This window comes from Spermophilus citellus (genome assembly GCF_964194105.1).
Source record: "Spermophilus citellus genome assembly, chromosome: 3".
NCBI lineage: Eukaryota > Metazoa > Chordata > Mammalia > Rodentia > Sciuridae > Spermophilus > Spermophilus citellus.
In genome coordinates this window covers 3,065,122-3,088,794 of record NC_138184.1, presented here as the reverse complement: position 1 = coordinate 3,088,794, position 23,673 = coordinate 3,065,122, and the positions used below count along the sequence as shown (strand labels likewise).

The following is a 23,673-nucleotide window of genomic DNA, read 5'->3' as shown; positions in this document are numbered from 1 at the left end:
GGGGGGGGGGGGGGGGGGGCCCTGGGAGGACGGGTGTGGCCACCCAGCCGCCACCAGAAGCCCTTTGTCTTGCAGGGTGACTCCTTGATGGGTCCTGGCGGGACACGACCTTTGGCCTGCGTTCCTGCAGTTTGAACAGCCACCTCTCAAGAAAGATCCTCCGAACATCTGTAGCAATTTAAAAATGCAAATTAAGACCACCTCAAGATTCCATCTAGGCCCAGTTAGAATGGGCAGTTATCAAGAATACAAGGGACAGTGAATTAAATGGTGGCGAGGACGTGGGGGAAAGGCCCACTTTTAAAAAAATTTTTTTTTTTTAGTTGTAAACGGACACAATCTTTGTCTTCACGTGGTGCTGAGATTCCAACGCAGGGCCTCACTCATGCTAGGCAAGGGCTCTACCCCTGGGCCACCGCCCCAGCCCCAAGGTCACATTCATACACTGCTGGTGGGACTGCCAACGTGCCACCACTGTGGAAAGCAGGGTGGAGATTCCTCAGAACCAGGAGCGGAACCTCCACCGGACCAGCTCTCCCACTGCTGGGCTTCTACCAGGAGGTCTTCAACTCAGCCTCTACAGTGAGGCCACGTCAGGGTTTACAGCTGCTCAACTCACAGCAGCTGAGCTTAGGAAACCAGGTGCCCTTCAAGGGATGAAGGAATAGGGAGCACGCGGTGTGGCGTCTACACCGTGGGATACCGCCACAGGAAGGGCCTCGTGGGCTGGCCTAGCACGCAGGAGGTACTGCGGGAGGCACTGGGTTTGATTCTCAGCACCACCTAGAAAAGCAAGTAAATAAACATAAAAAACAGAATGAGTTTAGGACTTCCGCAGGTAAAGGGGTGGCCAGAGGCTATGGAGGCCGGGAAGGGAGGCCCAGGAAGGGAAGGCCGGATGTAGTCCCTGATATGCAGATGCTAACGCGAGCCTGGGAGGGCGAGGTGGAAGTTCTGGGGTGGGAATAACACTGACAGAGACATGCAGGGGACGATGTCACTTTCCAGGGTTCTTATATGAACACAGGACCACAGAAATTCCACACCAGGTACAACCACAAGCTCCCTGCCTGTAGGATGGTCCAGAGGCACCCGCCCTTGGGATCAGACGCACCCCGCTGTCGGGATCGCACCACACTGTCGGGATCTGTCCAGACGCCCCTCGCTGTGGGGACCAGACGCACCCTGCTGTCCTGACCTGTCCACACGCACCCCGCTGTCCCCTATAACTAAACAGAACAAGTGAAGGAAGCCGCTCAGGGCTGGCGTCCTCGGTGGTGACCTGCCCCAGGTCAAAAGCAGACACCCAGAGCCCACTGCCTGCTTTTGACCTGGGGCAGGGTGTTGGACGTGACCCGAGGGTTTGTGGAAATGTTTGCAGTTTCTTTTTTTTTTAAATTTTATTTTAAAACATTCATCTATTTTGTTACATGTAATAGCGTTTGGTTGTTTTTCATTATTACATAGTATTCCATTATGGGTCTACCTCAGTTTATTCTTATTTATTTATTTATTTATTTTAAGAGAGAGAGAGAGAGAGAGAGAGAGAGAGAGAGAGAGAGATAATTTTTAATATTTATTTTTAGTTCTCGGCGGACACGACATCTTTGTTGGTATGTGGTGCTGAGGATGGAACCCGGGCCGCACGCATGCCAGGCGAGTGCGCTACCGCTGGAGCCACATCCCCAGCCCCTGCAGTTTCTTTCTTTCTTTTTTTGGTGGGGGGGGGGGGTTGAATCCAGGGACGCTAACCACTGGGCCGGCTCTTGCTACTTTGAGACAGGGTCTCTCCGAGTTGCTGAGGCTGGCTTTGAACTCGTGATCCTCCTGCCTTGGCCTCGTGTGCTGCTGGGATGACAGGCCTGCGCCCCAGTGCCCAGCCCTGCCCATTAAAATCGGCCTCTGAGAGGACTCCAGAGGTCAGCGTGGCCCGCCTCAGCCGTGCACACCCGGAATGCCAGTGTTTGGGAGGCCAAGGCAGGAGGATCTGAAGTGTGGGGTCAGCCGGGCGATTTAGGAAGACCCTGTCCCAGAATAAAAAGTAAAAATGGCTGGGGATATAGCTCAGGGGTAAAGTGCCCCTGGGTTCAGCACCAAAAAAAAAAAAAAAAAGAGAGACAGAGAAAAGGGGGGGGAGGGGGAGGGAGGGAAACAATCCCTGAGTCACTGTTTGGAGGAGAGCCACTCGGGGCCACTTCGGCCTGCACTGGACTGTCCCAGACACAAAGAAATGCAGCTCCATGAATGACAAAGCCAGTGGCAGGGGACTGCTTCCTGGGACGCCTTCCTGGGGCCCTCAGTCCACCCAGGGTGTCCCCACAGCAGCACTGTTGACATTTGAGGTCCGGGCATCCAGAAGGCCTCCCAGGCCCTCCTCCCGTGCCCGGCTCTGAGCCAGCTGTAGAAGGCCTCCTTTGAGCAGTGGGCACCTCTTTGGTGGGGGACAGTGCTGGGCACGGGAGGGTGTTGAGCAGCCCCCTGGTGTGTAGCCACTAGATGCAGCAGCAGTGACCACCAGGAATGTCCCCCGACAGTGCCACGTGTCCCCTGGCTGGCAGAACTGCCTCCTGGAGAGCCACCAGTCCACCCTGAACCTGTAGGTACTACCTTCATGAAGGCCCGGTCACTTCAGGGACAGCACTCAGGGAGCCTCTGCCAACCCTGCCCTGCGCCCCCGGCCATCCCCCCAGCCCCACAGTGCAGGCTGCGCCCGCCCTCCACGGCTTCTGTGTCGGTTTCTAAATGCTTTTCTTTACTTTTTCACTGTTTGGGGTTCGTTTGGTCAGCAGGTGGACAGCACGCAGCGCCCTGTATCTTATCTGCTTCCTTTTTTAATGAGGCGCTAGGAGAGCGCTGCCACTGAGCCCCAGCCCCCCCAAATATTTACCTAACTCTTCCCATCGCCTGAGGGTGCGGGTGACCTGGCAGTTCCAGGCTGCAGACTTCCTAGGGTGAGGCCCTCAGGGGCCAGCCAGGGGGTGGGGGAGCCTGTTTCCATCTCCCTGGGCCACACTTCCCCTGCTGGGGGCTCACCGGGCTGCTGGGAAGGCCACCAAGGGCCACAGGACCCAGGAATCCCAGGGCCACACCGCGGGGTCTCTGACTCCTGTGCCCACAGGTAAACCAGGCATGATAATAGGGTGGTGGCATGTCCCTGCACAACAGGGACGTGTCCCCAAGACGTGTCACCGCATGAACATCACAGAGCCCAGTCACCATGCCCCTGTGCAAGCCACCCCCACTGGCGTGGATGGGTGGTGACCAGCCGCGGCCCCTCAGCTGAGCCTGCTGCTGGCAGGAGACAGGGAGATGGCGGTCGCTCCACCCCCCACAATGACACGGGGCTGGGTCACCCGGTGGTGGGCACCAGCCTAGCAGGCCGGCCCTGCCCCAGCTCCACAGGCGAATAAACCACGGTACCAAGCAGAAGGGCAACGCAGACTGACCCTAAGACAGCCTGGGCGTCCCCACCCAGTGTCCCACCGAATGCAGTCACTGTCATTTTTTTAGGTACTGGGCTGGAGCCCAGGTGCCCTGTCACTGAGCCACATCCCTGGTCCTTTGTTCTATTTTAAGACAGGGTCTCACTAAAGTTGCTGAGGCTGCCCTGGGACTCACGGCCTCCTCCACTGCCCGGTGGCCGCGCACGGCTTTTGTTTGTTTTGGGTCGAGGACGGACACAGCACCTTGATTTCATTCCATCTCTCTATCTCTCTACTTTTACTTTTTAGATTTGCTTCTTACGCCCACGGCGATGGTGCGGAGCATCACAGTCACAGTCCCCAGCTCTCAGCAGGTTCCGCGCTCGGTGGGAACAGGGTGCTGACGCCTGCTGGGCCCCATTTTGTTTATTTTTACGTGGGGCCGAGGCTGGACCCGGCTGGCACCGCCCATCTGTGTTCGACAGTGACCGTCTTGGCCTGAGCAAGGCTCAGGCCGGACCCCCGCGGGTCCTTCTCTGGGGTCCTGTTCCTGGCCTCCACCCACTCCAGGCAGGGGCTCCCCCCTGTCCTGAGGTCCCCAGGCCTGGCCAGGTGTTCCCGGGGGGTGGGGGCAGGGTGGCCCAGCTCGGAGGCCTTGGTGGGGCTCCTGCGTCTGAGGGGACCTGGTTCTGCCGGGTGCCTGGGCCAGTTCCTGTCCCTGAGGCCAGGCGGCAGTGGCCGCCTCCGGAAGCCACTGACTAGAGATGGCCGCTGCCCACAAATGGCTGCTGCCCCAGGCGGAGGCTTCCGGAAGGTCCTGACCAGCTCTGCAGCCCAGCAGCAGGCCCTGCCCCTTCCCACGGGCGGCCACCTCTCCAGGCCTGAGACTCGGTGGCCCAGGAGGGCAGGCAGGCGTTGGGGACACTTCCTGTGCGGGGGGGGGGTAGGGTGGTGGAGGGGGGGCCGCCACACCAGGTGGGCCAACGGGAGAGCGCAGCTGGGCACCCCACTTCCTGCCCGAGGAGGGGCCGCTGGTCCCTTGCCCCGCCCCAGGATAACCTCCTGGGGGAACACAGCCACCCACAGCAGCTGCACCTCCGCTCCCCGGGGACCAGGACAGGCAGGGGCCAGCAGCTGCCACCACAGGACCCGCCCCCTGGGAATGTCCCCCCCACCCGCCACAGCCACCTCCGGCATTCCAGTCCCAAGGGGTGACCGCCTCCCCACAGTCCAGAAATAACCCTTCCCAGGAGGCCAGGAGGCTGCGAAGAGGGGGCCAGACCCCTGGGCCAAGGTGCCCCCGATCTCCACCTCAATAACGGGAAAAGTCTGGCTGCCAGGTCAACAGCCCCCACCTCCGCCTGGGGACAAAGGGGCAGCTGGTGAGCCAAGAACGGCCTGTTCCCTCCCCGCCAACGTGACAGGCACATACTAGCCGCTGGCACTTAGAGGACCCTGCCCCGAGCCGCTGGCCAGGCCACCATGGACAAGGCTCCTCGGTGCCAGGGTGCTGGGGGTGGCTGCGGCCCTAGGGGCTTCCTTCCCGGTCAGCTGCCTCTGAGCTTCCAGCGCCTTCTCTCAAGGAAGTGTGCCCACTGCTAGAGGGCCAGGCCACCAGAGAGGGCCAGGAGCCTGTGACGCTCTCAGAGCTGGGAGAGGGAGGCAGCGGCCAGGGGAGGCCCTCCTGCTGCCCAGGCCTCTCCCCGGGCCTGGGGTGACCTGAGCGCTGCCCAGAGACCGGCCAGTGCGACCCTCCTGCCCTGGAAGAGGCCGAGCAGGGGCCAGTAGGCCTCAGAGCTGCTCCCATCCCCCAAGCCGCCAACAGAGGCCTCTCAGAGGGCAGCGGGTGGCTGGCGCCAAGAGGCCAGGAGGCGGGCGGGGCCAGGGCCTGCATGTGAAAAGACCCCGGCTTCCTGCCGTGAGCCAGGAGGTGGCCACAGTGGTCAAGTGCCCCCCGCAGCTGCAGCCACCTGGTGGGGAGCCCAGGGCCAGGGCCAGCCGGGTGGCCGGATGAAGCAGCAGCTGGGCAGCCAAACAGGAGGACAGCGGTTCCGGAGTCCTCAGGACCTACTGATGTAGAAAGCCCTCACTGTGCGCCAGGCCTGGCCACCTGTACCCCAGCTCCCCAGGAGGCCGAGGCAGGGGGATCAGGGGTTCAAGGCCGGCCTCTGCGACCTATTGAGACTAAGTCTCAACATTAAAAATAAAAAGGGCCGGGTGTGGCTCAGGGGTAAGGCACCCCGGGTCACCCCCAGTGAGTCCCCAGGAAGCAGGCTCAGACCTGGCTCTCCACACTCGCTCTGCTGTGGGTCACTGCCCGGGCGGCCCTGCTGCCTGCCCCAGCCTGCCTGTCCACGCTCCCTGCATGGGCCCTTCCCTGCAGACCAGGCCTTGTGTCACTTCCCGCTGCCCCACCCTGTTCCTCCCAGCCCCAAACCTGGAGGCCCCTCTGTGCTCTGCCCACTACTCCCGGGGACGCCAGGTTCCCTGCCCGGCCTGCAGTGACCTGAAGGCAAGTCAGGTCTCCTCTGCCCAGAGCTCCCCAGGGCTCCCACCTCCCTGGAGGCCAAGGTCAAGTCCTCCTTCTGCCCCCAGGCCCTGCACTGCCGCCCTGTCCCCTCCGGCCTCCCCCTCCCCCTCTGCTCCTCTGCTCAGCCACACCGGCTCAGCCCTGCCTCAGGGCCTTCACAGGAGCTGTTCCACCCCCTCCTCGCCCCAGCCCTGCACCTTCCTAGGCCAGCCTAGCCGTGGCCCCTCCTGGAAGCCTCTGGAACCAGCCCTGCACTGCCCTGCCCTCCCTGGGCCTCCTGTCGGGTGCCCTGTGTGATCTCCTGGTCACCAGGGCCAATCCACCCCACGCAGCGCGCCTCCCCACCTCTCGGAAACTTGGAAGGAAAAATGGATTTGATTTCCCTTGTGTCCTGGTGAAGGCAGCTTCACCCGGGCATCTCTGCGGAGCGGCCCACCAGAGCTGCAGGTGCCTCATGGCTCCTGGGAGCTGAGGACTGCTGAGGGACTGGCCAGCGAGTCACAGCCTGCCCTGTAGGTCTCAGGATGGGCCTGATCAGTGCTGGGAAGGACAGATGGCAGGGTCAGAGGGCAGACAGGACACCTGGGCCTGGGAGGGACCCTCCAGGACAGAGGCGCCACCTTGTGGCACAGCGTCCCCCGCCTGTCCCTTCTCAGTCCCAGGGGAGAACTGGGCGGGTTTTAAAGCCCGCCTTTTGGAAATGGGTGGGGTGGGGGAGGAGACAAGAAGAGAGGACCTCAGAACCGAACCTCGCGGTCAGACAACTCGGGTTCAGTCCGAGGCTGTGGAGCTCCGCTGTGTGACGCTGCATAAGTTACCTGCCTCTCTGATCTTGTTTCCTCGTTCAAAAAATCCGAGAGGATCAAGCTGCAGAACAGTGTCATCAAGTCGCAGCGGTTGTTTCTTACCCGGACTGCGGAGGCCGGAGCCTCCAGGATGGGAGGTGTCCTTAGGGAGCCTCCTAGAAGAGTAGGCCTGAGCAGAGGAAAGGACAGAGGGGGCATGACAACAGTGACCAGCGACATCTGAATTTCAGATGGAAAATGAGTCATTTCCGAGTGTCAGTAGATCCCCGATATTTTGTGGCATACACTCAGGCCTCGGAATGCCTGGAATTCAGAGGCAGTGGGCCTCCCGCACCCCCAGGCGCAGCAGGGCTACAGGGCCTCCGGTCAGGAGGGGGCCAGGGACCTGCCCTCCCCACTCTGGAACAAGCCAGGGGCAGGTGCCCTTGACCAGTCCCTGGGGGCAGGAGCTGGTGGGGAGGCTGGGGTGTGAGGACCCGGGAAGGTGGGCCAGGCTGCTGGCCAGGGCCAGCCCACCCTTGGCCCTGCACCATCGGCCCCACGCGGGGCTCACTGCTGCACCCCTTTCCCACCATGCCAGGCCCAGCCGCTATCCTAAGATGGGGTAAGATAGCCAGGCTGTATTTTCCAAGTCTTAACCGGGTCACAGTCCCCTAGACCAGAGGTCTTCGGTCCCTGGAAAGCCCCAGGCTACCAGGCCTGCCTCTCAGTGACCTTTGAGCCTCCAGACCTACAAGGTGCCACTCCACCTCTACAAGCCCTCCCTGCCTCCCCTCCTCCTGCCCCTCAGCTCCCCACCTGCCCCAGGGCCTTTGCACTGCCCTCTCCCAGGCACACCTTTCTTCCCCGGGTCTCTCCAGGGTTCCCCCTCACTTCCTTGACTGGAAAGGCCTCCCCTGACCACCCCTGACCACCCCTGCCATCCCACGCCTGCACCTGCCTTCCAGATAGGACTCACTATCACCTGACTCCTGATTAGGTCACAGGCTTATCTGGTTTATTGTCCTGTCTCCCACTAGGCGCTGAGTGTCACCAGGGCTGGGCTTTCAATCTGTTTTCCCCACTGTGCCCCCGGCCCTAGTACAGAGGTCCCAGGAATGTGGCTGGAGGAATGAAGGAGCCGGAGATCTGGGCCTGCCACAGCTCAGCACTGCAGAAACTGGCCTGGACTAGCCGCAGGCGGTCACTTACACTGAAAAGTTCTGGTTCTAGGCTGGGTGCGGCTCAGGGGTGGCCCTGGCCCAGGGTGCTCAAGGCCGGGGTGCTGGTGCCATCCCAGCACTGCAGAACAAGCAGGAAAATGCCGGCGTCTTGGTGTGCAACAGTCACAAGGTGCAGAACCCTAGTACATTCCACCCAACATCCCAGAAAGTTCTGTTGCACAATGCTGCACAGACCCGTCCGACAAGGCACTCGGCCTCCCACCCCCACTTCCCCTGCTCTTTCTGGACACTCCAGAAGCCCCGTGTGACCCACCCAAAGCAGCAGAGTGGCCAACTGAGGGCCTGGACGAGCTGGCACGGCCACATCCTTCTCTAGGGGGCAGGACCCTCTTCATTCTCAAATCCCAGAGACCTTCGGACCCCCCAGGGGGCCTTCCCCTCAGCAGGGGTGCTGACCTCCCACCCGCCCTGGAGCCCTGGTTCACAGACTTGGTTCAGAGTAAAGGGTACTGGACCCAGTGAAGCTGCTTTGCCACTGAGCTACGTCCCCAGATCTTTTTTAAAAATTTCATTTTGTGACAGGATGTCACTAAGTTGTGGAGTGTCTGGTGAGGTTGCTGAAGCTGGGGGGGGGGAGGGGGGCGGGAGATGCTCCAGCCTCAGCTGAGCACCAGGGGGCCTAGCTGTGAGGATAGGGAATAGCTGGGGGAGGGGGAATTCAAGTGACACAGCTTCAGGAAGTGGTTGATCCAGGAGCCAGAGAGGCTGGGGCCTGGACCTGCACTGCCCGCGGCTGACAGCCTCCGGTCCTCCCTTATCTCATCTGTAAAACGGGGATGACGAGGGGAGGACACAGCGTTGGGAGAACTGGGAGGCTCCATTGGGGCTGAGCAGGCAGCAAACTCGGCGCCTCTTCACCGCGAAGTTCAAGTTGCTCAGTGGCCGCGTTGCGCTCGGCCATCACCCTGGCGCCCAGGGAGGAGGGCGTGGCCACCAACGAGCGGAGGACCTCACAAAACCATCGCTGGGGACCTCCGGGGAAATTGGGGACTCGGGACCCCAGTGGGCGCCGTGGGTCGCACTCACCTGCCTGGGCTGAGTTCATCGAGACCCAGGCGAGGGGGGGGTGCCCCTTTTCGGGGTCCGGCGTGGCACCAGCGCACCACCCCGCTCCAGGAGCAGGGCGGGGTCCTGGGGGACCTCACGAGTGGCCGCCGCCGCCGAGCCCCGCGGGGGCGGGCCGGGGACCAGGGGCGGGGCCGGCTGCCTCGCCCTGATTGGCCCTCGCGGCCCCGGGGCCCGCCCCCAGGTGGGTGGAGCCGCGCCCCGCCCGCCGTCCAGCCCGGAGCGGCCGAGTGAGTGCTGGCCGCCGCGGACGAGGTGAGCAGCTGCCAGGCCGGGAGGGGGCCGCGGCCGGGGGCAGGACCCGCTCGCTCCGGGGCTGAGACCCCAGCGCTTCTCCCCGCCGGACCCCCGAGGGCGAAAGAGCTCCCGGGGCCAAGGGGGCCAGGCCGCGCCCGCCCCCGTCCCTCAGACTCCGAAGGACGGACTTTGCCACGCGGAGTGCGGGCCAGTCTCGGAGTCGCGCGGGCCGCGGGCACCGCAGGGCGCCGCCCTCCTCCCGGGTCTTCAGGACGCCCGGGTACCGGGAGGCCATCCCCGGCCTCGCGAGGCCCCCTGCCTTGCAAAGGGTGCTGCCCCCTGCGGCCTCCCCGGGGGGGCCCCCCCTGGCCGCCGCTCGCGGGGCGGGTCGAGGGCCGGTTTCCCTGGAGGGGGCGGCGGTCCCGGGGTGCTGCAGGCCTTGTCTGCCCGGGGCTGCGACCCTGCTGGGCTGGGACCACCGCGGTCCTTTGGAATTTCGTTAGTCCACTCTTGAGCCTGCCCAGGCAGCGGCCCTGTGTCTGGGTCAGGAGCTCCTCTGCCGTGGACCTCAGGCAGTTTCCAAGATGAGGAAGTGGGGTTTGGAGTTGAGGGGTTGCAACAGCTCTAGCCAGCTCTCTCTCCCGGGCGGGCAGGACACTGACCCCCAAGGGCGGTGGGTGGTGGCCACCCTTGCCAGAACTAGTTCCCGGAGGGCTGGAAGGCAGAGGGGCGAGGAAGCAGCCCAGGCCTCAGCAGGACTTGGAGGGAGAACAGGGGATTCAGGTCGTGACATCCCCCCCTCCCCCGCCCCGCCCGTCTCTAGTCTCCACGGGGTGTTGGGGTGTTACTTGCTGGCCCTCTGAGAGCCAGCCTGAGGGAGGCCATCTGGTTGGTTCTGGGCCATAAAAACCAAGGACACTTGTGGCTTGTACCGGTGCCACCGGTACAGTGTGCTTGGACCCACCTGGGGACCCTGTCCTCTCCTGCCCCGACCTGATTGGTCTGCAGTAGGGCCAGGAATGGCCTTTCACTTTTTAAAAAGGTATCTGTTTTTTTGGGGGGTGCTGGGGATGGAGCCCAGGGCTTTGAGCATGGACGAAGTGTCTACAGTGGACTGCACCCCCAGCCCTTAAATGGAGGTGCTACTATTTGGCCCCAAAATCAGAAGGCACCTCCCACCCGGCCCAGCCACCCTATCCTCCCTCTTCCCTGAAAAGTAGCCACGGTTAATTTTCCTGTCTCTAAGCTTCTGTGCGAAGCAAGCAGGGCATTTTGCACTATTCAAAACCTATTAACAGTACCCGTGAGCCTCTGCATGGAGTAGGTGCACAGGCACACACACTCTGGCCAAGTGGCAGAGCAGGGGCGGGACCGTCCCTGAAGTGAGCTTTCTGGGTCCAGGGGAGAAGGCTGTTGAGACTGGCAGCTGCGGGCAGTTTGCCCTCACCAGAGGCTCTGGACCAGACCCACCTTCCTGGACAACAGGTGACAGCAATCCTCAAAGGGGCTGCTTTTCAAGGTGGCCCTGGGAGCTGCCAGACATGTCAGGGGTGTGGCTCAGTGGTCAGCACTTGCCCCATGTGGAGGCCCTGGGTTCACCCCAGAAAAAAAAAGGGATTCAGGGTCAGGTGGGCACCTTGGACTTGCTGCTGCTGACCAAGGCCCACAGGCCACCTCCTGCTCTGAGTGATGAGGATTGGGTGCAGGCGGGGGCTGGGGCTGTCCCTGACCGTCCGCTCTGACCACAGTGCCTGCTGCAGACAGCATGTCTACCCAGGGCTCGGGGACAGAGGCGGACTCTGACACCCAGGTGCCTGCAGAAGGACCAGAACCACAGGTGAGCAGGGTCCCGAGGGCGGGCTCCTGAGGTCAGTGCTGCCTCTCTGGGTGCTGGGCTGTCCCGGGTCCTGGGCCGTAGGGAACCTGGGACTGGGGGGGGGGGACCCCGGGGGCACCATTTGAGGCTCTCTGCCCCTCCCCCAGCCAAACTGCCCCCCCGAGGGTTCCCTTGAAAGTGGGTCCCTGATCTGCCGCCACTCCTCTAGGATGGGGTCCCCTGGCAGGTGCCGGCAAGCACTGTCCCCGGCCCTGATTGTTTCAGAGCCAGGTGGCAAGTGGCCACCCTGCTGGAGCGCAGCTGTGGGACATTCTTCCCTGACACCCTCCTTGCTCAGGCCCTAGCCTAAAGGTCCCCTTCCCAGGAAGCCCCTGCGGTGTCGCCTGCCCACCCCCTTAGTGGCCGTTTACTGTGCCTTTGGCTTGGTCCGAGGTCAGCTGCCCTCTGTCGAGGGACAGGTAGTAAACACAGCTCTGTGAGTTGGGCGATTGTCCCCACGGTCCCCTGCGCTGGTAGCCAGAGCAGTGCAGCGTAGTGCCTTGGGGTGGGGCGGCACGGTGGTGTGCCAAGGAGACTCCATGAAGCCAGGCCGCCGGGTGCCACTCGGCTCTCAGGGCCTGAAGCTCTGCACATGCTGCTCGATGGGCCTGAGGACGGGGTGCAGGGTCATGCACCAGACACGAGGACATGCTGCGGCACCCACCCACGGGCTCCCCAGACTCTTAGATCCAGAATTAGGAAGCTGCGGGGTGGGGCGCTCGCTGGGAGTGGGGAGGCCGCTTGAGTGGGCAGACCCTCCGCTTGGGGAGACAGAGGTCCTGGAGGTGGACAGTGGGGACAGCTACACACACGGTAACCATGCTTAATGTCCCTGGACTGGGCACTTGACAGGACGAATAGCTGGGCCCAGGGGCCCACGTCTGTAGTCCCAGCTCTTGGGGGGCTCTGGCAGGACCAGCCTGGGTCTCGAAATAAAAACCCCAAAGGGTGGGGAACGTCACCCAGGCGCCCTGCGTTCAATCTCTGTACCACAAGTAAAGTCACCTAGGGTGACGCACGAAGGCCACCCCGTCTTAGTGCTCGGCCTTCAGCCACCCCAGGAGCAAGTTCAGGGACAGAGAGGGGTAGGCCGCCAGGGGTGAACACCCTGGTTGGCAGCCACTCCAGGACAGGGACAGTGGGTCTCCTGCCTTGTCACTTCCTGGGCGTGGCTGGGGGCGCAGTCACGCTAAAGGAATCCACAGGAGGAGCTGGCGGAAGCTCCCGGGTCCTGGCTGTGGGGTGCTGGGTGCAGGAGGGCGGGGCCAGCTTCTAGTCCTGCGTTCTGTCCCCGCCTCCCTCCGCCAAGCCCTGAGCGGCCCCTCACCCCACAGCCCAGCGTGGTGGGCCGGGTGGCCAGCATGCCCCTCATCAGCTCCACCTGTGACTTGGTGTCGGCCACCTATGCCTCCACCAAGGAGAGCCACCCCCACGTCAAGACCATCTGTGACGCGGCAGAGAAAGGCATCAAGACCCTCACTGCGGCTGCGGTCAGTGGGGCCCAGCCCATCCTGTCCAAGCTGGAGCCCCAGAGTGAGTGACACCCAAGAATGTCCACTCCTGTCCACTATGGGTCCCGTCTCCCCAAACCACCGGGCCCCCAGCAGCAGTGACAGTCCGACTCTGTTTTGTCCTCCTCCAGTTGCATCGGCCAGCGAGTATGCACACAGGGGCCTGGACAGGCTGGAGGACAGTCTGCCCGTCCTGCAGCAGCCCACGGAGAAGGTGAGGCTGCGTGTGCGGCGGGCGCCCTGGGCCTGCCTCACGGTCCATCCTCACTAGCAGAGACGGGAGTCAAGACCCCACGGCCCCCACTTTGCCCAGAGCAAAAGCCACCCAGGTCACTGGCTTTGCCCCAGCCACATCGGCCTCTGTCCTTCTTTGGGACTGTCACACCTGGGGGTACAGGGCACAGTTGAGACTGGGGGACGTAGTGATGGAAACGGAGCACTTGGCCTCGGGAAGGGGAGCTTGATGGGGGAGGCAGAGAGAACGAACATGCCCGTCCGCGTCCTACCCCGGGATCTTTGCACGTCTTCTTTCTTTTGCATGGTGAGGGGTACCAGGACTGACCCTGGGGCGTTCCGCTGAGGTTCTCACTAAGTTTCTTAGGACCTCGCTAAGTTGCTGAGGCTCGCCTTCCACTCGCGATCCTGCTGCCTCAGCCTCCTGAGCTGCTGGGATAACAGGTGTGGCCGCTGTGCCTGGCTCCCCTGGGCACATTTTCAAGCCTCAGGTCCCCAGAGGCCTTCTCTTCCACTTAGAGGAGGTCCTCCCCATCACCAGCGGCCAGCAGACTTGGTGCGTCCATTCTGCTGCTGCCGTCTATCGTGGAAACCGCCAGCCGCACGCCCGTTGAGCCCTTAGAATGTGACTTTCCTGATTTTTAGTTGCAGGCGGACACAATGCCTGTGTCTGATTTATCATGTGGTGCTGAGGCTCGAACCAGGGCCTCACACATGCCGGGCAAGCGTTCTGCCACGGAGCCACCGCCCCAGCCCCAATTCCTGATTTTAACTGCCTGTTCAGTGACGTGTGGCTACTGGTGGCCCCCAGGGTGGCCCGGTTCAATCAGCGACACTGTGGACTTTTCATGCTCAGCAGCTTTTCTAAGATGCAACTAGATGAGGCCACTCGACCCCCCACTGGACACAGTGCCGTATCGTCAGACGCTTGTGTTGCAGCCGTCACCCTTGACTTCAGAACATTTTTGTCCCCCTAAAGACCCCATGTCCCTTAGAAGTCACTCGCTGACTTTCCCACCAAACACCCTGCCCTGCACCTGTGGGCCACGTCCATCTCTGGGCTCCCCTTCCTGGACTCCCCTGTCACTGGACACATGCTGTAGCCTGGGTGTCTGGCTCTCACCGAGCACCAGGTCCCTAGTTTCATGCACCTGCAGCAGGGGTCAGCGTGTCCTTTGTGGCTGACACCATCCTTCTGTGGACAGCCCTGGGTGTCACCTCTTGTCTCTTAGACACATGTGAACATTTGGTACAGTCACATTCATAATCCCAGCAGCTCAGGAGGCTGAGGCAGGAGGATCGTGAGCAAGGCCAGCCTCAGCAAGGGTGAGGTGCTAAGCAACTCGGTGAGGCCCTGGAGTCCTGGCTCAGTGGTTCAGCGCCCCTGGGTTCAACCCGGTGCCAAAAAAACCCCAAACACTTCATATAGCGTGAAACCTGGCGCTGCCCCTTGTCCCCGTGCCTTGCACCCTTGGCGTGCCTGGCCTGCGTCCTCCCTGGGGCCAGCCCTCCACCCAGCTTTCTGAGACCCTCCACTGTGACTACCTGTGTATACATGCAGTATATCCGTCCGCTGCCTGCTGAGCACCTGCTGTATACAGACCTTATGCCCTTGCGAGGCCTGGCTTGGGGAGCGTGGGAGCTGCAGAGGCCCAGCACCGTGGCAGGCCTGGGGGCCTGTCCCAGGCGGATGCTGGCACGGTCCCTCCCACTGATAGCAGCATTCCTCTGGCCATTCCTCAGGGACAGTGCTCCTTCTGTTTGTAGAAGGGACGAGCAGAGGTCATGTTCTCCGAGGCCACTCAACAGAGCAGCTGCTCCCGCTCCCAGAGGACGGCCCTCTCCCTGCTGCGGGCCCCCTGAGATGGATTTCCTCTGGGGAGCGGTCACTTTCCCCAGGTCCCTGGGCAGGCATGTGGCCAGTGCTGGGATGTGAACTGGGCAAAGAACTCCCCTGAGAACTGTGCGTTCAGTTAGCACGGCCGAGGCTGGGCCTGTCCATCAGCCGTCCCTGCTAAATGCCTGACTCTCGGAGGCCAGGAGGCCAGGTGAGGGGCAGTGACCAGAGGCGGGCCCGGGGCCGGGTGCAGCTCCGTGGTGGAGCGCGTGCCTAGCAGGTGGCAGCCAGGGTGATAACAGGCCCTGAGAAGCAGTCCCCTCCATCCCCGTGTCTAGTCAGAGGTGAGCCCTGGGTGTGACCTGGCCCTTGGCCTGCTGTGGACAATAAAGTTTTATTGGCACGTGGCCACAGCCATCACTCACCCACAGCTGCTTTCTCTGCCTGGAGGACAGAGCCACCCCTGGCCCTGCAGCACCATCTGAGCCCTCTGTGGAGAGTGGCTGACCTTACTGTCCCTTGAGCCCGTCGAGCCCTGCTAGGGTCCAGCCAAGTTCTGCCCTTGGCACAGGCAGCCTGGCTACTCCTGGCCTCTGCTCCTGCAGGAGGGGCCACCTGCACCTTGTGCTGTCCGGTTGGCTGGGTGGCCTGGCTCCTGTGGGTGCTGGGTCTTAGCACAGGGTTCCGGAGCCCTGGGTGCCCTGTCCCCCGCCCTCCGGGGAGTGGAGACACTTGACCGCCGTGTGGGCGGAGGGACGCTGATGTTGGCCTGTCTCCTAGGTCCTGGCGGAAACCAAGGAACTCGTGTCGTCCAGGGTGTCTGGGGCCCGGGAAATGGTGTCCGACACCGTGTCCAGCGCCAAGGATGCTGTAGCCACCCGAGTGTCGGGGGCAGTGGACGTGACCCGTGGGGCTGTGCAGAGTGGTGTGGACATGACCAAGTCCATGGTGACCAGTGGTGTCCACTCAGTCATGGGCTCCCGCGTGGGACAGATGGTGATGAGCGGGGTGGATACGGTGCTCTGCAGGTCAGAAGAGTGGATGGACAACCACCTGCCCATGACGGATGAGGAGCTGGGTGAGTGTGGTTGGGGCCCAGGACCCTCCTCAGCACTGCCTCTCGGTCTCCTGGAATCTGTCACCTGCTGCCACCTGGGCTCACCTCTGCCTTCCCTGCAGCAGCCACCAGAGGGCAGCGTGAGCACCTGAGTCAGGCCCTCCCCCTGCCCACAGCCCTCTGTGGCTCCCACTTCCCTTAGGGTCAAAGCTCAAGTCCTCCCTGTGGCACCTGCATGACGCGTCCCATCCCCTCCCTGCCCCCTGCCCCATCTGCTGCAGCCACAGGAGCTCCCCCGCCTGGCTCCAGGCCGCTCCCTGTCCCTCTGGCCCCAGCTGAAGTCCACCTCCCGGCGTGCCTGCCCGGCCCCGCCCCATCTTTCCTCTTCAACTTTGACCCAGACCGTGCCCTCTGGGCGGGCAGAATTCTGACCACTGCTGTATACACTGCTGGGTGCCCAGAGCCTGGGGTACAGTCGTGGTGCTGGGGACGGAGCCAGGGCCTTGCATGTGGCGGGCTGAGCCTCCCCGGCCCTGGATGGACGCCTGGGGGAGGGGCAGAGTGCCATGGAGCCGGGTTGTATTTGTCTGGGGTTTGGAACCAGGGACTGAGCCCAGGGGGCTCACCAGGAGCCACATCCCAGCCCTCTTCATTCTTTTATTTTGAGACAGGATCTCGCTAAGTTGCTGAGAGCCTCATTAATTTGCCCAGGCTGGCCTCAGACTTGGGATCCCCCTGCCTCAGCCTCCTGAGCTGCTGGGATGACAGGCGGGGCCACAGTAGGGACGTTCTCTAGGATCTGTTTTTCTCTGTGGTGCTTGGGATGGAAGCCGGGGCTTGGGCAGGCCTCCACCCCGAGCTGCACCCTCTGTGGGTGATTTCATTCAAGGGTCTCAGCACCTGGAGCCAGGCCCATCTGGACTTGGGGACATACAGTGTCCACCTCTGGAGCAGAGGATGAATGTGAGGGACAGGGTGTGGAGGAACTGGGCGCAGTGGGGGTCAGCTCAGAGCAGAGGCCTGGCGGGGAGGGGCCTTGGTTACCCCTGGAGGCAGGAGGGAGCGGCTGCCTGGGTCCTGGGTGGGGCGAGCGCAGGGGCTCAGAGGCCATGCCCCTGGTGGCCTGGGCAGGAGGGAGAAAGGCCGACCCCTGAATCAGCAGGGGGTGGCTCTTCTCCTGGGGGCTCCTGAGTCCTGCTCAGGAGCTCAGAGGCCATCTCATGGCTCGGGGTGGCCTGAGCTGTGGCAGTGAGAGCCGCACCTCCCCCCCAGCCCAGGGCACCTCCTGGTGCCAGGGCCACTGTCTTTCCCTGGCACCACAGGCCCAGGAAACAAAGCTGCCTTCACCGGAGGGCACAGCTCCTGGCGGGGCTCCCGGCCACAACTGGGGAGTTTGTGTTTGCAGCCTGCCTTGGTGGCACGGTGGGGCCGCCCTCCCTTGGGACACAGGGTGGCCCACGTGCTGGTCACCTTTGTTTCTGTTTCATACTTATTTTCAGTTTTTCATACACACACAGGTCCACATATATGTGGGGGGGGTGTATTGCTTTGTCTTTTTCCAGAACTCGGGATCAAACCCAGGGGCCCTGTACCCCCGAGCTGCACCCAAGCCCCCCACCCTTTTTGAATAGTTGGACAGCATGCCTTGATTTTTTTTAATATTAATTTTTTAGTTGTAGGTGGACATAATACCTTTATTTATGTATTTTTATGTGGTGCTGAGGATCGACCCCAGGGCCTCACACGTGCTAAGCGAGGGCTCCACCACCCAGCGCCAGCCCATCCGGGTTGTTAAAATGTAAGGGGCAAAGCCCTGGCCGCTCCTGGGGGCGGCCGCCATGACCCGCGCGCTCCTGCAGCCCGGCCCCCTCTGTGCTGGAGAGGCCGAGTGGGGGACATTCTAGTGTCAGCCGCAGGGCACGGCTGCAGCCCTCCTTTCCTGTGCGTGCATTGAACCAACCGCAGCGCACCTTTGTGTCTGTGCCCAACAGGCACAGGTATTCTTGTCCTTGTTCCCCCAACGACACGGCCTGTCGGCACCACGGAGGCAGCCTGAGCACCTCGTGGCAATGCACCTCTGCGGAGGCTGTGCAGATGGCTGTGCAGACGCTGCGCCACACTAGGCGGGGACTGGAGCATCCAGGGATTGGATACCAGGACCCCGTGTACTGCGGAGAACTCCTCCGCACGTTAGCGAGTTCATGAAGCCAGAGGCGGGCAGACCTGCCCGAGGGCCCAGCGTGGGGCCTCAGTCCTGCCCGGTGTGGGGGCCTCTTCCTCCTCTGCGCGGTGGGGCAGTGGAGGCCGGTGGGGCAGTGGAGGCGGAGGCCTGCATCCCAGGGCCTGGCCAGCGCCGGCGCTGGGTGGTCTGTGGCACTGGGTGGTTGCCCTCCGCCTCACCAAAGCCCCTCTGCCCTCAGCGCGCATCGCCACGTCCCTGGAGGGCTTCGACGTGGCCTCGGTGCAGCAGCAGCGGCAGGAGCAGAGCTACTTCGTGCGCCTGGGCTCGCTGTCGGAGCGGCTGCGGCAGCGCGCCTACGAGCACTCCCTGGGCAAGCTGCGCAGCACCCGGCAGCGGGCCCAGGACGGGCTGCAGCAGCTGGCGCAGGCGCTCAGCCTGGTGAGCGGGCGGGGCGGGGCGGGGCCGGGCGGGGCTGGGTGCGCGGGGCTCGTGCTTCCCCAGGCCTGTGGCTTGCAGGTCCATCTTCTCTGTCCTCTCTCGTTGCCCCTCTGTGGGCATCTTCCCAGTCCCCTCTTAGGAGGTTCTGTTGTGTCCAGGCCGCCAGATGTCTGTCTCCCGTCACCCCCTCTGTAAAGACCCACCTCCAAGCCCAGCCCCTTCGTGGGTTCTGGGGCTCTGGGCTTCAACGTGTGAATCTGGGGGGACAGTGCAGCCTGACCGGGTGGCTGGCTCTGGGCCTCAGCGCACCCTCCTCCAGCCGGTGGCCGAGGTGCTTTCCATGGCACCAGCCTGGGGTCCCAGAGGCAACCCGCAGTGGACCTGGCCTTTAGGTGCTGTCAGGCCGACGGCAGGTGGAGCCCAGCTGGGCTGCACTTCCCCAGCACGTGGGCGGTCCTGAGGCCACCCCCAGCACAGAGAGACAAAATCATGGGAGGTCCCACACACGCTAAGCGCTACCCCTGAGCGGCAGCCCAGCCCACCTTCCCCATGTCAGGGCGCACAGTCCAGCAGCCTGGCCATCCACTGGGCGCCTGGCTCTCAGTCCCCAGGAAAGCTCCTGTCCCTCCCAGCCCAGCTGTCACCACGTGGCTTTTGGCTCTGGACTGCAGGGACCTCCTGGGGGTGGACCCCGTGTGTCCTTTTGTGAGTAGTTTTAGCATCATGTCCTCGAGGTCCCTCTACCTCGGGCCAGCTGTCATTCTGTCCCTTCTCCCGACTGAGTAGCATTGCACGCAGTGCTTCCCATGCTGTCACCCCCAGCCACCAAAGCCAGTCCGCGGCCAAGGCCATGTCTGGCTGCAAGGGACAGAGTGGATGGGTTGGAGTCACCACAGAGCACGTGAGGCCACTTTCTCTGCTGCCCCTGACCACACGGGACACAAGGGGCTTGATGTTTTTGAAGTCCACAGAGGCCCTGTGGCCATAGAAATGGCCTCCGACCCCCCCCTCCAGACCATCTCATAGGTCAGATGGGAGTAGAGGGTCCCGGGGCACCCTCTTGTCCCCTGTGCTGGCCTGTGTGACGCCGAGATGCTGGGCTGTGCGGGGGCGCGGAGGTCCTTCCCTCACTGGCTCTCTCCTGCAGATGGAGACCGTGAAGCAGGGTGTGGACCAGAAGCTCGTGGAGGGCCAGGAGAGGCTGCACCAGATGTGGCTCAGCTGGAGCCAGAAGGAGCAGGGACCACAGGGCACCGAGAGGGACCCAGCCAAGCCAGAGGTACCCGGGCGGCCTGGGTGCCGGGGCCCAGCACGTGGGACCTTCCGTAGGACCAGGTCGCGGGCTTGAGCTCGGGCGTGTGTGGTCACACCTGCCCAGCTCACAGTGCCAAGGAGCAGAGCCGGCCCCGTGCCCGTGGGCAGATCCATGGGAGGTGCCCCATCCACGCTGTCAGCTGTCCCTGGGCCACCAGCAGGAGCCAGGTGACACGCTGCAGTGTGGTTGGACCTGAGGACCTCGTGCTCAGGATGAGATACACAAGGCCACACAGAGTGACTGCAGTGACAGGAGAGTGCAGAGGCAGGACCCCGGCAGGGACAGGGCTGTCGTGGGGACGGCCTTCCTTTTGGAGAGGTAGAATGTTCTGGAATTAGAGGCCGTGGTCGCGCCTCATGCAGACAGACTAAAGGGCAGCGTGTGGCCCCCTGACGGAGAGACGTGGTGGACGTCCTTAGATACCAAAGAGGAGACTGAACATATTGAGATGTCACGCGCTTTGTGATCAGAGCTCACGTCATGCAGACCTGGACCGCCTACGACTGTCCCGTGCCCCAGTGCCTGACGCGGCAACTAGAAAACGGTTTCTCAGACCAGACGAGCAAAGCAGATCTCGTCTCCCAGGTCACACCGTCCCCAGGTCACACCGTCCCCAGGTCCAGGTCCAGAGCCCTAGCTGCCGAGGCCACAGGCACAGTCCCCCTGGCCACTCTTATCCCCTGCTGGACGGGTTCTCAGTGACCTGATTGACTCTCCTGGTGGCTCCTGCCCAGAGGTCCTCCCAGGACTCTGCCTGGCGTCTGTAACGAGCAGCCTGAGGCTGAGACGCGCACTGAATGTGCGTCTAGAGCGCACGCGTGTCTACCGGGTGACCCAGCCCGCAGCCACCGTCACTGTCTGCTCTTACACATTCCATCACCCCATAAGGTAGCCCTGTCCCTGTGAGCAGTGACCGTCCTGCCCAGCCCTGTACCCGTGAGCCCACATCCTGTCTCTGAACTCTCCGACCAGTGGAGTCACAAGTCCCACCCTGTGGCCTGCTGGTCTGGCTCTCGCTGAGCACCAGGTCCTCGCGTCCCCCACACTGAGCTGTCACCTGGCTCCTGCTCATGGCCCAGGACGCTCCAGGTGTGCGGGGGCCAAGTGTACCCACCACTCCTGCAGCTGGTGGGAGGTGGACTGCGGGCTGTGGGCGGTGTCCTTGTGTGGATGCCCACTGGCACTTCCCCTGGTCCTGACCCAGAAGAGCAGATGTTCTAGGCACTTCTGGGATGGCGCGGTGTTTGATAGAAGACACCCACCACCTCGCGCTCACGGCGGCTTTAGGTGGCTCATGGTAGATGGGCCAGTGTCATTGCTGCACAAGGGATTGCCACCACCGTGTTATTTGGGGGAGATAACAAGAGTAAACAGCCTGTCCCCGTACAGGAAATCTGTTGGGACGCTATTCTGTCCTGCGGGTGGCCAGATGAGCAGCCGTGGAAGCCACGGGTACCATCCGAGCGTGCGCAGACGAGCTGCCTGTCCTGGGGCGACTCCTGGGTCACCTTTTTCTTTTCTGTTTTTATTTTGGGCTGGGGTGGACCAGGGCCTTGCGTGTGGCAGGCAAGTGCTGCAGCAGGAGGTCCCCTCCGGCCCTGCCCCCACCTCTTGTGGCCCCAGGAAATGCAGCACTTCCGCTGATCAGGGCTGGGGTCCGCCGGCAGCCCCCACGAGCCCGGCCGCTCAGCGCCCTTGTCCTCTGCTCCCAGTGATGCCCACCTTCCCAGAGCACCAGTGCTGTGTTGGCACTGGGGTGAGTCCAGCCGTGATCCTGCACTCTGCACGCTCAGCCCTTTTTATTTATTTATTTATTTATTGGTACCAAGAGTCGAGCCCAGGTCTGCTTAACCACTGAGCCACGTCTCCAGCCCTCCCCCCATTTTTAATGTTTTATTTTGAGATAGGGTCTTTCTGAGGTTGGCCTCCACCCTATGATCCTCCTGTCCCAGCCTCCCCAGTTTCTGGGATCAGGTGTGTGCCACTGTACCCAGCCAGCGAACGTTCCTGATGGTCCTTGCTGTCCCCGCAGCAGGTGGAGTTGCAGGCGCTCACCATGTTCCGGGGCATCACCCAGCAGTTGCAGACCACCTGTGCCTCCCTGGCGTCCAGCATCCAGGGGCTGCCCTCCCAGGTGAAGGACCAGGTGCAGCAGGCCCGCCGCCAGGTGGAGGACCTCCAGTCCACCTTTGCCAGCATCCACTCCTTCCAGGACCTGTCCGGCAGCATCCTGATGCAGAGCCGTGAGCAGGTGGCGAAGGCCCGAGAGGCCCTGGACCGCACGGTGGAGTTCGTGGCCCGAAGCACCCCCATCACGTGGCTGGTGGGGCCCTTCGCCCCCGGGATCACGGAGAAGGGAGGGAGCGAGGCTGGCGCTGCCCCCCCGTCCGAGGGGCCCCGCAGCGAGGAGCCGGCCCCTGGCCACTGAGGCCTGCTCACGCCACAGGTGACACTTCCAGCCAAAGAATTTTTCTAGAAATTTCCAAAAAATTTATTTTTCCTTCAGTAAGAATCGATCGTCACCTTAGCTGTCACAGGTCGTCCTTCCTCCAGCCAGGCCCCGTCCCGGGCGCTCCTAAGTGGCCTTGGGCTTGGTCTGAGAGCTGACCCCCGGCCCCTGCCTGTTGTGGACCAGGAGGGGCTGAGGCAGCTGCGCCGTCGCCTTAATAAACGCGTGTTCCTCTGCCCCGCGAAGGCCTTGGGCCACGTCCCTTACCTACTTCTCTGTCTGACTGTCTGTCTGTCATGTCTGCGCAGCTGGGATGGAGCCCGGGGCCTGTGCTGGGCAGCTGCTCTGTCCCTGAGCTGTCCCCAGCCCTTTGGTCAGCTCTCAGTCCTGGGGGACACGCACCTTTATCTATTTTATGTCGTGTGAGGGGGCACCCACACGTGCCAGGCGAGCGCTGCCCCACTGAGCCTCCACTCCCGCCCCGGGCTGGGTCCGCTCCTACTCCTGGAGGCTGGGAAATCTGGGGAGGCCGGGTCTCCTGGGTGAGGCCTTCCTGTTGGTTTGGTGTTCGTTTGTTTATTTTTTGGTTCCAGGGATTGAACCCGGGTGCCCTACCCCCAGCCACCTCCCCAGCCCTTTTTGGTTTTCGTTTGAGATGGGGTCCCCTCGGTTGCTTGAGGCCTTGCTGAGTCGCTGAGGCTGGCCTTGAACTAGCCACCTTCCTCCTCAGCCTCCCGAGCCGCTGGGGTGGCAGGCGGGAGGCTCCTGCTGAGTCGTCTTGCTGTGTCCAGCTGCAGTAAGGCAGCTGCCACGGCTTCCCCAGAAGGACGCCGGTCCTGGTCATGAGAAGAGGGCCCTCCTGACCTAAAGGCTTCCTGGAACCTCTGCCCCTTGGGCCTCTCCGTGGGGTGGTGGGTCCCAACACTGGGCCCTGCTCCCTGGTGCTGTCTGCCATGTCTCTGGCGGCTGAGCAGGCCAGGGTGGCCACCATCGCCACACAGGGTGGCTGGGAGGCGTGGCCGAGTCTGCTGCCCGCCCCACACACTGGGGTCAGCTCCCCGTCCCCCTGGGGTGGAGCAGGTGCCTTGGGGGCACTGGTGTGGCAGGACCCCGGAGGCCCACGCCCCTCTCCCACACCTGCAGGGTGTCACTTCCTGGCAAAGGGTCCCCAGGCCGAGCTCTGGCCTCTGCCTCCTGCTCGGGAGGTGGCTGATGGCACCCCATGTCCCTCCATGATGAGCCCCCCTCTCCAGAGCCGGATCAGGGCTCCGAGTCTCTGTCCTGGGGTGGACCCGGCGCCCTGCTCACAGTGGCAGGAGGACGTCTATCTCCCACCCACCGCCTGGGAGGCCCAGAGCGCCTGGCACACAGTAGGTGCTCAGGTCGGTTTCTCCCCCTGGAGAGCGGCCCTGCTTCCCCACACCTGCCCCAGGACCCTTCCAGGGCCCCCCAGGGATCCTGATGGAGTCGGGGTGTGTGGTCACTCCAGCT

The 23,673-nt window shown here is 62.9% G+C and overlaps 1 protein-coding gene and 2 long non-coding RNA genes across 6 annotated transcripts; 1 reads left to right on the top strand and 2 right to left on the bottom strand.

The window, feature by feature from the left end:
- Nucleotides 1-29: 29 nt before the first annotated feature.
- Nucleotides 30-15,515, bottom strand: LOC308643985. The gene is made up of 3 exons (XR_014020878.1): nt 15,167-15,515; nt 14,508-14,661; nt 30-168 (listed from the first exon to the last, which is right to left on the bottom strand). It is a non-coding gene; the product is annotated as an uncharacterized lncRNA (long non-coding RNA).
- LOC308643984 lies at nt 444-9,109 on the bottom strand. The gene is made up of 3 exons (XR_014020877.1): nt 7,950-9,109; nt 6,771-6,927; nt 444-783 (listed from the first exon to the last, which is right to left on the bottom strand). It is a non-coding gene; the product is annotated as an uncharacterized lncRNA (long non-coding RNA).
- Nucleotides 9,232-22,249, top strand: PLIN3 (perilipin 3). 4 transcript variants are annotated; one of them, XM_081284568.1, is made up of 9 exons: nt 9,283-9,301; nt 10,685-10,768; nt 11,032-11,120; nt 12,494-12,692; nt 12,802-12,884; nt 15,522-15,819; nt 18,219-18,418; nt 19,566-19,697; nt 21,766-22,249. In XM_081284568.1, the coding sequence occupies exons 3-9, from the start codon at nt 11,049-11,051 to the stop codon at nt 22,159-22,161; spliced, it is 1,380 nt and encodes a 459-aa protein (XP_081140694.1). In that variant the 5' UTR covers nt 9,283-9,301; nt 10,685-10,768; nt 11,032-11,048; the 3' UTR covers nt 22,162-22,249. The 4 variants fall into 4 exon arrangements, with proteins under 4 accessions (XP_081140692.1, XP_081140694.1, XP_081140693.1 ...); XM_081284567.1 differs by lacking the exon at nt 9,283-9,301 and adding an exon at nt 9,311-9,612; XM_081284566.1 differs by lacking the exon at nt 10,685-10,768 and having other exon boundaries at nt 9,232-9,301.
- Nucleotides 22,250-23,673: the final 1,424 nt, after the last annotated feature.